This window comes from Pteropus alecto, unplaced genomic scaffold (assembly GCF_000325575.1).
Source record: "Pteropus alecto unplaced genomic scaffold, ASM32557v1 scaffold39, whole genome shotgun sequence".
Taxonomy (NCBI): domain Eukaryota; kingdom Metazoa; phylum Chordata; class Mammalia; order Chiroptera; family Pteropodidae; genus Pteropus; species Pteropus alecto.
This window is the reverse complement of record NW_006443568.1, coordinates 11,198,523-11,213,274: the sequence shown is the minus strand read 5'-3', so window position 1 is coordinate 11,213,274 and position 14,752 is coordinate 11,198,523. Positions and strand designations below refer to the sequence as shown.

Below are 14,752 nucleotides of genomic sequence, written 5' to 3'. Positions count from 1 at the left end.
ACCCTGAGAGGAACACTAATTTAAAAACCCCAAAGATGTCTGGTCTTCTATCCCTGATGTAATCTAGAACTTCAGGTACCTCAAGAGTTGTGCTGCAGACACACACCTGCCAGGCCTTGTCCATCCATGGGAAGAGGAAGCCAACTCTTAAAGCACGTTGATAGCCTTGACAAGGAAGGAGCAGTAGTTATGAGCCCACCCTGGCAAAGGGTAGATGCTCAACAAATGTCTGATAAATAAATGACCCATTTATTTATGACCAGGAGAGCATAGTAGTTAATTGCATGGGTTTAGGGCAGTCAGATCTGGTCTTTTTCTCCACCTTGCTTTATTGCTTTGTCTCAGATCACCAGGATGATGTTGATCTGTAGGAGTGATAGTAGGTGTCCTTATTTTGTTTCTAAGGTTTTACTATTAAGTATGGTATTTGCTGTAGTATAATCATTCCTGTGCATTCTCATTTTTCCGTCAGGTCCTACAAATCGTAAATGGGTTTTGAATTTTTCAAGCGTTTTTCCTGTATCTATGGAGATGGTCACATGGGTTTTTCCTTTAATTTGTTAATGTGGGATTTCATAGGTTGCTTTCTTTCCATTTTTGAGGGCAAGAATCTGTGTTATGCACTGGTGTCATAACAGCACCAGCACTTAATCGGCACTCGAATATTTGCTGAATTAACAAATGAGGAACAGACTCCTGGGCAACCTTCCAAAAAGTAGCTTTCCTATCTCTCATTCTGCACACGAGCAAAGCTTGGCGTTTTGCAGGAAATGTCCAGATATCGTGCATGTATTCTTGAGATCAATCCAACTTGGTTGTCATTTTTTTATTTCGCAAGGGTACATTTAATTGGCTAATTTTTGTTTAGGATTTGTGTCTCTGCATTTAAGAGAATTACTCTGTAATTTTGTTTTCTGTATTGTCCTTGTCTGGTTTGGGAATCTTGGTTATTCTAAACTCATAAAATAAGTTAAGTGACTTTCCTTTGTTTTTCATTCTCTGAAAAATATTTAAGTTCAAGATTTAGTTTTTGTTTTGTTTTGTTTTTTAGTTTGCTCTCCAGGGCCCCTCCAAAGCCTTTGTGGGGAGCCAAGTCCTGGAGATATATATATATATGTGTGTGTGTATATGTATATGTATATATGTATATATATACATATGTATATATATACATACATATATATATGTATATATATGTATGTATATAGTACATTGGTTAGACATTTATATAGTTTAAGAAAAGATCTCCCTGATTACTCTATCTTCCCTCTGGCTCTACACATAGGCATTACCTTACTGCTGACTACATTCCCTATGCCATGCTCCCCATCCCTGTGACCATCTACCAACTACTAATTTGTACTTCTTTAACCCTTTACCACTTTCTCCCAGCCCCCCTCACGCCCCTCCCCTCTGGCTATCACGATTATCCTCAAAATATATTTGTGAGTCTGTTTTCGATTAGTTTGTTCTTTTTGTTCCTCAGATTCTGCATATAAGTGAAATCATATGGTATTTATCTTTGATTTATTTTGCTCAGAGTAATAACTTCTAGGTCTATTCATGTCATTGCAAATGGTAGGATTTCATTTTTTTTTATGGCTAAGTAATATTCCATTGTATATATGAATCACAATAACTTCTTTATCTAGTCATATGTTGATAGGCATTTAAGTTGCTTCTATATCTTGGCTATTGTAAATAGTGCTGCCATGAACATAGGGATGCATAGATCTTTACGAATTATTGTTTTGTTTCTCTTTGGATAAGTACTCAGAAGTGCAATTGCTGGGTCAAAAGGTAGATCCATTTGTAATTTTTTGAGAAACTTCCAGACTGTTTTCCATAGCAGCTGTACCAATTTGCAATCCCACCAACAGTGTGTGAGGGTTCCCTTTTCTCCACATCTTCGCCAACACTTCTTGTTCTTTGATTTACTGATGACAACCATTCTGACAAGTGTGAGGTGATATCTCATTGTGGTTTTAATTTGCATTGCTAATGATTAATGACTTTGAACATCTTTTCATATGTCTATTGGCCATCTGTATTTCCTCTTTTGGAAAAATATCTATTCGGGTCTTCTGCCCATTTTTTAACTGGATTGTTTGTTTTCTTGTTGCTGAGTATATGAGTTCTTCATATATTTTGGATATTAACTGCTTATCAGATGTATCATAAGTGAATATCTTCTCCCATTCAGTATGTTGTCTTTTTGCTTTGTTGATGGTTTCTTTTGCTGTGTAAAACTTTTTAGTTTAATGTAGTCCCATTTATTTTTTCTTGTTTCCTTTGCCCAAGGGGATATATCCAAAAAGAAATTACTAGTAACAATATCAGAGAGATTACTGCCTATGTTTTCTTCTGGAAATTTTATGGTTTCAGATCTTATGTTTTAAGTCTTTAATCCATTTTGAGTCTATTCTTGTATATGGTGTAAGGAGGTGGTCCAGTTTCATTTTTTTGCATATATCTGTCCAACTTTCCCAATACCACCATTTATTGAAGAAACTGTCAAAAATTTAGTTTAAATAAAACTTGCCTTTGAATCCATCTGGCTCTGGCATCATTTGGAGTAACTCTTGAATGCCAGTTCGAGTTAATGATTTCTCCTTCTTTTTGAGTAAATTTATTATTTTCTTTAAAAATTGTCCTTTTCACATACACTTTTAGCTCTGCATCTCATTGGCTGCATTACCTGGGAACTTTTTTAAAAAACAAATTTATTGACGTGTATCTTACATTATATAAAACTCATCCTTTTAGATGTACAGTGTAATGATTTCTAAAAATTTTATCAGGTGACTACAACCATTACCAGTCTTAGAACATTTCCGTGGTCCCAACAAGATCCCCTTTGTAGAGTAATAGCTTTATTGAGATATAATCCATATACCATATAATTCAGCTACTTAAAGTATATAATTCAGTGGTTTTTAGGATGTTCATAGAGTTGAATGACCAGCACATTGATTTTAGAATATTTTCATCACCCCTTCCCAATAAAAGCCTGTTCCTGTTAGCAGGCACTCCTCCAAAGCCTTAAACAACTACTAATCTATTTTTGGTCTCTATGGATTTGCCTATTTTAGATGTTTCATATAAATGAAATATGTGGCCATTTGTGCCTGGCTTCTTTCACATAATACGTTTTCAAGGCTCGTCCATGTTATAGCATGTATCAGTAATTTGTCTTTTTATTGCTAAATATTCCATTGTATGGATATACTATATTTTATTCATCCATTCAACAATTGATAGACATTTGGGTAGTTTCACTCTTGGGCTATTGTGAATAATGCTGCTGTGAACATTTGTGTACAAGTTTTTACATGGACATATATTTTCATTTCTCTTGGGTATATACCTAAGGGTGGATCTACTTGAGTTGCATGATGGTTCTAGGTTTAACCTAAGGAACTGCCAAACTTTTCTCCAAAGGCTATACTATTTCACATTCCCATTAGCAGCGTATAAGCATTCTAATTTCTCCGCATCCTAGCCAGCACTTGGCATTATGTCTTTTTATTGCCATCGTAGAAGGTAGGAGGTGGTATCTTGTAGTTTTGACCTGCATTTCCCTGATGGGTGGCCAATGATGTTGAGAACCTTTTTATGAGCTTATTGGCCACTTGTATATCTTCTTTGGAGAAATGTCTGTTCATATCTTTTGTCCATTTTTTAATTGCTATATTTTTACTACTGAGTTGTAAGAGTTTATTTTATATTCCGGCTACAAGTCCCTAGCTAGATGATTTAAATATTTCTTCCCCATTCTGTAGATTATCTTTTCACTTTCTTGATGTCATCCTTTGTAACAAAAAAAAATTTAATTTTGATGAAGTCCAATTTATGTTTGTTTTGTTGCTTATGCTTCTGGTGTTATATCTAACAAACCATTGCCTAATCCAAGGTAATAAAGATTTATGCCTATGCTTTCTTCTAAGAGTTTTGTGGTTTTAATGGTTATATTTAGATCTTTGATTCACTTTGTATATGGTATTGTGTTAGGGGTCCAACTTCATTCTTTTGTATATGGATATCCAATTGTCCCAGAACTATTTGCTGAAAACTTTCTTTGAATTGTCTTAGCAACCTTATAAAAAATCAATTGACTGTAAATATGAGGGCTCATTTCTAGACACTCTATTCCATTGATCTGTCTATCCTCACGCTTGTCTTGACTAGTTTGGTAATAAGTATTGAAACTGAAAGTGCGAGTCCTCAAATTTTGATTTTTCTTTTTTGAGATTGTTTCAGCTCTTCTGGGTCTCTTGGATTTTCACATGAATTTTAGAATCAGCTTGTCAATTTCTGCAAAGGAGCCAGCTAGAATTCTGATGGAGACTGCATTGAATCTGTACATCAGTTTGGAGAACACGGCTATCTTAAATCTATTAAGTCTTTCAATCCATGGACACGAGGTGTGTTTTCATTTATTTCGGTATTCTGTCATTTCTTTCAACAATGCTTTGTAGTTTTCAGAATGTAAGGCATGGTGATAGGCCAGTGTGGGAGAAAGAGGGTGTTTCTGGAGAGAAATCAGCCAGTTGGTCAGCTGTCCCCACACCTGTCCTGGGAGGACCAGATCCTTCTCCCTGGTAATGACCTTCGGAAAGCACAACAGAGACAAGGTACCCAGAGTTGTTGTTTAATGCCCAATTATCACAACACAAGGAGGTTTATGTGGTACTCATCAAGGTAGGACCCAGGAGAAACCAGGCAGGAGGTAAGTGACCTGTAGAGTCTAGGTTCCCTTGGGCTCCCTTACCCGAGAGACACATGTGCCAAATACAAGGCTTCTTTACTAAGGAGCCAGCAGGCTGGCTGGGCTTCTGGTCAGTGAGGGTCCTCATGAGAGAACAGTGTCCCAGGATGACGTGGGGACCTTGGGACACAGTGATGAGAACCAGAAAGCTGCTTGCAAACAACCCCCAAAGGCCTTCACTTCAAATGCTGTAAGCCACACAACTCGGACACAAGGATATCCAAACTCTTTCACTAAAAACTCTAAACGCTGTGCAGAACTGATGCTGAAAACACTTGGGGAGAGAAAAGAAAGCCAAAACCAACCTAGAGCCAGCTTTACAAGCTTCACCGTCGCCCCCTTCTTCCCTGCAGCCATGCTAGTCAGATTAGCCCTGCAGTGGAGAAGGGAACTCACTCCAGTCTAGCTAACACTTTCAACAGGAGGGACACAGGAGCATGTCCCTGGCTTTAAGAAATCTCTTAAAATCTGCAACACTACTCAACAATTTTACGCTACTGGGTTCCCTGGAGCACCCCCCACCCCATCACCTTTGATGCCTCTGGGGACACGGATGACCTGCGGGCTGCTGGTGGGGCTGGGGAATTTGCTGGCAGAATGTGCCTCAGAAACTGGCTTTTCTTCTGCCCTAGTTTTAAAGTTTATCTGGCCTCTAAAAGAAATACTCCTCAAAAGACCTTCTTAAGGCATCTGATGGAACTTGGGAGGTTTCAAGTGTCACTGGCAAGAAAGAGTCTCAAATGTGTATCCCACCCAGAGCCTGAGGCTTGGCTTGGGTTGGTTCAGCCCCCGGGCCGGGTAGGGTGTGGCGTGGACAGCACAGAAGCGGGCAAGGGCAGCTACTCAGGATACAGGTCGTGGGCCCAAGGGGCGACCCTCTGTCCAACCCCACGGCTGGGTATTTGGAGAATGAGCTTGAATTCTGGCCAGACTTTACCAATAAATTCATTCCCAGTGGGTCCTGCAAGCCCCTTCTTTCTTTTCTCTGATTTAATTCTAGGAGAAGACTCTAGACAGAGCCTGAAGCATAGAAGTCAAACATCTCTGTCCTCAGAGACAGGTGAGTGGCCCCACGGCAGCCTAGCAGAGACCTCGGAACAGCAACACCATCTCCAGCCCCACAGGCCCCAAACCAGGGTCCAGGCAGCACCCCTTCTCCCGCCCTAGGGCCCGCTGGGCTTCCAAACCACGTGGAGCTGCAGAGGGTAAGCCAAAGGCATTTCTGTGAATCATACAAAATGAGCCCTGTTTGTAGAGCTGGGGACCTGTGACCCGCTGACCATCCTGAGAGAGCAAATGACAAGGCACGACAGACTCTAGCTAGACATTAGCTCACATCAGACTCCATCCCCAAAGAAGCCCACCTCCCAAACTTCAGATCCCAACAGAACAACTCAAGAGCAATCCCAAAAGGCCAAATTCATGTTTTAAATGAACTTAATGCTACCAACTTAAAAAAAAAAAAAGTGCTGCCCAGTTGAGCCCCTGAGGAAACCTAGCTCCCTGAGGGTGGGTGGCGGGCCTCTTGGACCCCCGCCCATGGCTGCCTCTCTCCAGAAGGCACAGCCTTGGTTCATGAAGCCCAGAGCACCCTCACCCAAGGATGTGCTGGGGAATAGAGCTGACTCCCTCCCCCCAACACGCACACCCAGCTGGGTTAAAGGGACAATGTGGGGTGGTCAAGCCTCTGGAAGGGATGAGGCCAAAAGACAATCTCGGGACCCCAGGCCTAAAGAGGTAACATGAGCCCATCTCACTATTAGCTGCCAAAGTCTATTCTATAATGAAGACCCTGTCACCCCTTTAGCATTCCTATGACAAAAGGAACCAACAGGCCATCAAATCTGGGTCACCTCTGTCCCTGGGGGTCTGGGTGAGAGCTGAGGCGAAGGGGAAGTCCTTAAAGAATCACCCCTTTCTACAAGGGGGACAAAAAAGCCTTCCAGATGTAGCGAATACCAGCAGCTGTCAGAGGGGTGAGTTCAGGCAGTTTCTTGTCTTAATCTCACCCTGTTCTACGGTGCAGCTGCCTCTGCCTCCCAGGTCCCCAGTGTAGAACCGCTCCTGTCCCAGCGAGAGGCAAAAACGGAGGAAAGGTGCCTGTGGTAGCCATCACAGCTGCTCCCACATTCCTATCCGAGTTTCCCCAGGAGCTCTTCTCTGCCAACTCCCTGGAGGACTTTTTTTTTTTTTCATATATTCTAAGGGATGGAGATAAGGAATTCTACAGGGAGGGGGTCTCCTTAAAAGCCGCTCCTGTTTCCTCAGGAGCCTCAGTACCACCTGTGCTTGGATGGCCCCCTTGAACCATCTCCGGGACAGAGGAGACCAAAAATCCAAGGCTGGAGCCTCAGCTACAGCTTACTAGAATTAGGAGGCCTAAGTGCAATAAGCATTCCAGAAGACTGGACGGGTCCTCAGAGACCCAGACCCCACTGCTGCAGGGATCAGGGACTCGGCCTCGGTCCCTGGAAGCCTAGGGCTGCCCTTGGACAGCAAACAGTGCTGGGCCTGTCTGAGGACAAGTCTTACTAGAAACTAGAACAATCTCCCTGCTAAAACTCAGGGAAGACACACCAACAGAACTCAACCTGAAATAAATACAAAGGTATTAAGTGCTTCTCGATAAATTGAGGGTCCTCATTACCCCTCAAAAAGGCAGTGGTAGGGCCTTTCCCTGAATCTGGTCGCCTCACCTGTGGCCCTTCACATGCGAGGTCAGAGGTCAGAAGACAGAATGGGTCTTTCCAGGCTCGGCTTCCACTAGGAAGGACGGGACCCAACCCCTGATATGCTCTTCACCTGCACCCTCCACAAACCCCCCAGGTAGGTTCGGCTTGCGACGGGGTAGGAAAGGAGACCCCTGTACCCTGATGGCAGCATCTCGTGTCCAAAGTCCCTGTGCAGGCAGAGGGCCTGTCTGTGAGGAGGTAGAAACAGGGGTGGCACTGCTGGGGGCAGGCAAGGTTACTCAATTAATCAGCAGATCCCCGAGGTCATAGGAGTCAAAGAGGTCACTGATGCCCTCGCCCCCTTCCAGGCCCCACAGGTAGTCATCTTGATCCAAGGGTGGAGAGAAGCTGATCAGAGGGGAGCTGCTTGGCAGTGTTGGGGACAGGAACTGGTCCTCGGTCTGCTGCAGAAGTGGGTATGGCAGCTCCAGCATGCTGTCAGTGGCCTCTAGAGGAACAAGGGATGGTGGCGGCGACAGGATCTGGTGGGAAGTCAGCGCTGGTGCTGAAGACAAATAGACAAGGGTTAAGCCTGGCCCTGGACCCAAAAGCCTCTGGTCAGACCTCAGAGCATTAGAACAGCCTTGTGGGTCTCTGGACAACTGTGCACCTTCTCTTCTCCCTCCCACCCCGACCTCCCACACCTAATGGCACAGGGACACCCTCTCTTTCCCGGCACCAGCTCTAGCAACCACCCTCATTCTCATGACCGCCCAGGAGCTTAAAACTGATATTTAACACCTTTCACAGTAGGTGGGCTCTCCTGCTCTCAAAACCCACTCTCTGCTTCTACACTCAACCCTACCGCCTTTCACCATCAAGGCCTTTGTCCCTGAAATAATTTCCTTTTTCTTGCATCACTGATTTCTCTCACTCTACTAGATCATTCTCATCCACACACAGACGTACTCTCCTAACACCTATCTTTCAAAAGACAGCCTCCCTTGACCTCATGACTCTCCAATTACCAGCCCATTTTCCAGCTGCCCTTCACAGTAAAATTTCTCAAGAGTTGTCTGTGCTCTCTACCTCCACACCACTCCTCACTCTTCGACCCACTCCGCCCCGAAGTCTGTCCCCGCCATGCCAATGAACCAATGCCCTCCATGTGGCTAAGTCCCATGCTCAGTTCTCCAGTTTCATCTTATTTGATTTTCCAGAAGAATCTGACGCAGCTGTTCACACCTTTCGTCTTTAAACATCCTCACTTGGTTTTGGGTACACACAGAAGGTTCCTCGGGATTTCTTCTTACCACTTTGGCTGCTTCTCTTTGGTCTCTTTTGCTGGATCTTCCTCCTCTTCCCAACTTCTAATCCTGAAGGCCCCGGGCTCCACCCTCAGATTCCTCTCTCCTTTGGCTGCATAGATGGTCTCAGCTCACCCCATGGCTTTAAATCCCTCTCTAGACAAACTTCTCCCAAGTGGACACCTCTGGCATGGACCTGGTCCCCGAGCTCTGGGCTCCTGCAACATCTCTACTTGGGTGTCTAAGCTACATCAGAACTTAGCATATCAAAGCTGAACTCCTGGGCTTCCCCTAAACCTCTTCCCGCCCCCATCCGTCTTCCCCGACCACAATGAATGAATGAACTACCACCCACTCAGTTGCCTAGGCCAAAAGGCCCAAGAATGACCTGTAAACCTATCATTTCCCCTGCATCCAATCCAGCAGCAAGTTCAGTCATCTTCACAACGAAATGAATTCTCTTAAGCTGCCCATTCCTCTTCAGTTCCACTGCTGTGGTTCTGGTCCTAGCTCCTCCTCCCTCACCTGGACCACTGCAGGAGTCTGACTAGTCACCTTGCTTCGACTCTCGCCCCTTGTCATCTGTGCTCTGACAGAAAAAGGGCTTAGAATAAAACCCAAGTTCCGACCAGGGCCAAGAAGGCCCTGCATGATTTGGCCCCCGCCTACCTTTCTATTCACCTTCCTCCCACACCTCACATTCAACCTCTCTAGCTGCACTGGCCATCGGCTGTTCTTTAGCACGCCAAGTTCATTTCCATATATAAGTAGGAAGGTGATTTCCTACACAAGGATGTGGAATAAGGTACCAGAAATCCCCTGCCAAATATACCCTGATGCCTAGAATCTCACCATTTGAGTCATTGCTTAAAGCCCAACCAAACATTGCCTTGAAAATGCAACTGTGCCAGTATGTCAGACTGCCTACTCAGCCTCCCACTGGCTGGGTAACCGTGGGCAACTGACTTAATATTTACGAGCCTCTATTTCTTCACCTCTGAAATGGGGATGATTATAGCGACCTCTGGGGTTGTTGAGAGGATTAAATGGTAAGTGCAGGTAAGGAATGACAGGAACCCTGCATGGAGTCTGCATGCTACCCTTGTCAATACTAAGATTGGCTCCCCTTTACCAAGGGCTTACGGGGCCCGGCTCTGCTCTTAAGGAGAAGCATGTTTAACCTCCTCCGACACTCAAGCAGCAATGTCGTCAACCCTATTTACAGATGAGGAAACTGAGGCTCAAAGAAGTCAATTAAATGTATTTGAATGAAAAAAAAAAAAAAAAAACCAAACCTGAATGTCTGTTTAGTGTGTTGCAGAGGCCTGCAGGTGTTATGTTAAGAGGCCTGGCTTGGGAGTGAGAAGGACATGGGCTCAGAACCCAGCCCTACCTCACCAGCTGTAGGCACCTCATCTGGCGCCTCGGTTTTCTCACAAGGAAAAATAAGGACCCCCTTGAGCGGCTGGAAGCAGTAACTGGGATAACACATGGGAGAGCCTCCGCTACAGGCAGGACCTTGCTCTCTCCTGGCATTTCTCATACCCAGGAGAGAACTGCTCTAACATCTGTGCCTCCACCACACTCTGAATGGCTTACATTCACTTCTGTTTCTCCAAAACCGCACATCCTAGGTGCTCAGTTCACATGAGCTTTTTAAAAAAATCACCTTTGTGCCATATCATCTCCTGTAACCCACTCAATAATCATGTGAGAGTTTTCACTGTCCCTATTTTAGAGGTGTGGGAACAGAGGCTTGGAGGGTTAAAGCGACTTGCCCACTGTCACCAAGTCATAGGAGGTAAGGTACAGACTCAAACCCAAGTCTCTCAATTTCGACTCCTGTGCCATCAGCCGGGTTTACCTCAGGATGTCAGAGACTGGAGGGATGTTAGAGACAAATCTTGTTCAAACCCCTCCTTACAGATAAAGGAAGCTGAGGCCCCAAAGGGTTAGCGATTCCCCTGGTGGTACCAGAGCTAGGGCAGAACCTGGGCCCTAAGACCGTAGTGGCCTCCTCTTCGGGCTTGGCCCCTGGTGCTCAGACCTCAAAATGACCCTGCTTTAGGCCAGAACATGGAGCGTGTGCATGTGCACATGTGCACAGCTTCCACAAAGTGTCCTCCTGCACCCTTCAGCAGGGACAACACTCAGAGGCCATGTGGCAAGGAGGTAGAGGGGCGGCCACGGCACGAACCCTGGCACAGAGCTGGCTTCTCAGCTGGCGCCACCACTGACTCTTCTGTAAGCCTCCAGTCCTTTCAAGCCTCAGGCTCTTAACCTGTACAGCTGAGGTAAAAAACCTTGTCCTTGCTTACGCATTAGGGTCCTCCACCTCCGCCCAAGGTCTGAGGACAACTGAAGTGAAAGTGGTTCTAACTTTGGAGAGCTCTGCACATGTTGACAGAATGAGAAAGCAGACGCAGCCCGAGGAGGGAGAACCGGGTGGGGCACAGGTCTGCAGTGGGAGATAGGCACGAGGAGGTGCCCGGAGGGACAGATGGCTGGCGCAGGGAGAAGCCCTGGTCCCCAGACCAGGCCAGGACACGGCAGTGATCATTTAGATAAGAGTTGGGAGTCTGGGTTCTTGCTCAACCTCTACTACCAACTTGCTGTGTGACCTTAGGGAAGTCACTTGCCCTCTCTGGACTTCAGTTGTATTCAAATGTAAAACAAAGGGTTGAGTTAGATTGGGGGTCAGCAAACTTTTGTATTGTAGGCTTTACAGGACACTTATGGTCTCTGTCACACAGTCTCTTTTCTTTTTTTTTCCCGCTACAACTCTTTAAAAATATGAAAACCATTCTTAGCTCAAGAACCATATAGAAACAGGCCACATTTGGCCGGCAGGCAATAGTTTGTCAACCCTTGAGTTAAAAAAGTGAAATCTGACCTGTGTTTTGTGAACCTTCCCCAACCACACCTTTTCCATCAGACCAGTTTTAGCATTTATTTAAAAACTAGGGTTCTACTTAAGGCAATTTGCCACTAAGAACACAAAAAGTGGAACACTGGCCCACATGGCCTTGAAGGATCCCTCCAGTCCGACCTGATGCACGATCCCAGTAAAGGGCAGAAACTATTCTGCTGTAAGGGTCTTCACAGGTCCCCATTTCTACTCTTTCTAGATTCTCGCCCTCCCTGGGCAGCCCTCACAGACCTCTCTCACCTCTTTACTCCATGGCAACTGCCTCATACTACTTCCTGCCAAGTGCAGCCAGCTTTTAGCTGTACCATCCACCTCCCAGCCAGGGCTGAGCCAGGACCCACTTCTCTGATTTGTCCTGTGCCTCGTGGAGACAGCACTGGGCTAGGAATATGGAGACCAAGGTTGGAGACACGGCTCTGTTGTCTCCCAGCTGGGAGACCTTGGGCAAGTCATATCACCTCTCTGCCTCAGTTTATTAATCTCTAAACCAGGACTAATAAAACCTACCTCAAGAATTACTGTGAGGAGTAATGTGAAAATGGATGGTACAGTCGTGGTTGTAAAAACTTTAGTTATTATTTCTGAAGGAAGTGTTGAGCCTTCCTCAAAAAAGCCGATAGTTCCCATTTAGTGTGGGCTTATCGAGTGCCAGGAGCTTTACTGTTAGTAGTTGTCACAGAAGCAGCAGTACTAGCTAGCAGTGGTGACAGAAATAATGATAATAGGTAATAGTTATTGCCAGGTGCAGTTCTAAGTGCTTTACAGATATTAACTCATTTAACTCTCAAGGCAACCTATGAAATAGATATTATTAATTACTATGCCCAACTTACAGATGAGGAAGTTGAGGCAAAGAGAGCTTAGCTTGCCAGTGAGACAGGGAATGTGCACACATGTGGGGGAGGACTGTACTCCTTGCCACTGAGTAGAAGGTCAATACGCAACGAATGTTGACATGGAACAGGAAACTAAGGCTGGTTGCTCTTCTCACTTCCTGTCCCTCTGGACAGGGGGCCCTACCTGGGGATGCTGTGGCTTCCAGGATCCCAGGGTTGGTGCTGCTGCTGGGCTGAGTGAAGTCAGGGCTAGGGCTGAGGGTGGAGGTGGAGGGGAGGTGTTCCTTGGCAGGACTGTCTGGTTCCTGCACCTCCTCCTGGCACAGGTAGACTTCAATGGGCCCTTGCGTGCTCTTCAGATGTAACTGCAGGTTCTCCTGAAGGAAGAGAAACGAGATCATGGCTCTGGGAAGCTGGACATTTACTCATGGGTCAGTGTGTATGGACAGACACATACAGCTCCCACCATCCATGAGAGCAAGCTCAGTTTCTGAGCTGAGTGCAGAGACCTGCCTCGTCCTGCCTACAGTGGATGTCTGCTGCTTCTGCCTGTCTGGTCCCCAGGCCCCTTCCTTCAAGGAGAATGCCTAGATTTTCCTTTGGGAAATCACTACCCCGCTATGCTCGTGTAGTCAGGGGGAAGGTGCAGCACTCTCCCCCAACTCCAATGGGTGAGCTCGGGATCCTGGATGAGAAAGTAAGAGTGACGGTGACTGGTTCAGAATGGCATACGACTCAGGTCAGTCCATCCAGCATCAGGCCCAAGACCCGGAAATGGAAGCTCCCTTCCCAGTGGGGTTGTTGAGCTGGGATCATGAAAGCTGTCTTTGCCACCAGGAGGAGAGAGCCCACCTGGGAACAGTCAGCACAGTGAGAGATGGAGAGCGTGAGGTGGCCTTAAAGCCGTAATGTGAGCTGCTGCGTCCAGCTTTGCCCGCAATCTCCAAACCTTCCCCCCGGACTTGTCATTTAGTTCCCCCCTTCTCCCCTCACTTAAGCCAGGTCGACTTGTCTTTCGGTCATTTGTAACCATGCGTTCTGATACTCGGCCTTCCCACCTGTCTCTTCTCTACCACATACCTGCAGCTTAAGCCCTAACTGACTACACACACGCCATTCCAGCATGCACTCAGGTCTCTAGGCCTGTGCTCATGCAGTGCCCTCTGCCTACACCCTGACTTCACCTGGCAAAACTATTCTCCAGTAATACTGGGGTAAGTTTGCACAGTGAGAGATGATTGCTAGACTTAGTGTGGTGATCACGTTGTACGGTATTTAATTATTGAATCATTATGGCGTACACCTGAAACTAATATAAGATTGTATATACCAACTAAACTTAAATAATAGAAAAAATTTGAGAAGGAAAGAAAGAAAGGAAGAAAGAAACACAAAAACACAGAAAGAAAGAAAGAAAGAAAGAAAGAAAGAAAGAAAGAAAGAAAGAAAGAAAGAAAGAAAGAAGAAAGAAAGAAAGAAAGAAAGAAAGAAAGAAAGAAAGAAAGAAAGAAAGAAAGAAAGAAAGAATTGCAAAAAAAGAAAAAATCCTATTCATTCTTTAGGACCCAGTTTAATTGTTACCACCTGTGCATTCTTCCTCCAACTCTCCTTTCTCCAGGCCCTCAAACTATGTCTTCAATCTATAAATCACAGCATCACTGCTTGCTTGGGTCTTTCCCCCAGTAGGTTCTGAGCTCTTCCAAGGTGGGGGCAGGGTCTTATTTATCTTAATGTTCTTCCATTAAATAAATTTCTCGAGCCTTTATCAGGCTCTGGGCTGCAGTTACTGCATGAGTGGAATGTACTTTTTGTAGAGTTTACACTCAAATAGATGAAGCAGAACATAAGTGCCAAGATATCCTGGCAAACGGAGATTAAGTATGGTGGAAAAGCACAGGTGGTTATGAAGTCTAGGGGTGATCAGGGAAGGCTTCCTTGAGGAAGTGATGTTTGCGTTAAGACCTGTCGGATGAATCGCAGTAAACCAAGCAGAGAGAGAGGGAAGCGCATTTCGGCTGGAGGGAACAGCATGTGTGGTCTTACACTGGTCTTAAACTAAGTATGGTGGGAAAACTGCAAGCAGGTCGGTGTGGCTGAAGCAAAGACAGGGGACAGGGGCAGCAGGTAGGAGGAGGCTGGAGAGGTCAGAGCACAGAGGGCCTTGTAGGGAGCATTAAGAATTTTCTCTTTAAACTAGGAGAGCATGGTCAGTTAGCATGAAAAGATTATGGTGCGCACTA

At 45.5% G+C, this 14,752-nt stretch overlaps 1 protein-coding gene across 6 annotated transcripts in view; it reads right to left on the bottom strand.

The window, feature by feature from the left end:
* Nucleotides 1-4,630: 4,630 nt before the first annotated feature.
* The window catches only part of E2F2 (E2F transcription factor 2), a 21,027-nt gene continuing 10,905 nt past the window's right edge, over nucleotides 4,631-14,752 (bottom strand). For all 6 annotated transcript variants that reach the window (XM_025041402.1, XM_025041401.1, XM_006924448.3 and 3 more), the window contains 2 exons: nucleotides 12,697-12,889; nucleotides 4,631-8,005 (listed from right to left, as the gene is read on the bottom strand). In XM_025041402.1, the coding sequence (XP_024897170.1) occupies nucleotides 7,740-8,005; nucleotides 12,697-12,889 (459 nt within the window). In that variant the 3' untranslated portion in view covers nucleotides 4,631-7,739. The remainder of the gene's footprint in view (nucleotides 8,006-12,696; nucleotides 12,890-14,752) is intronic.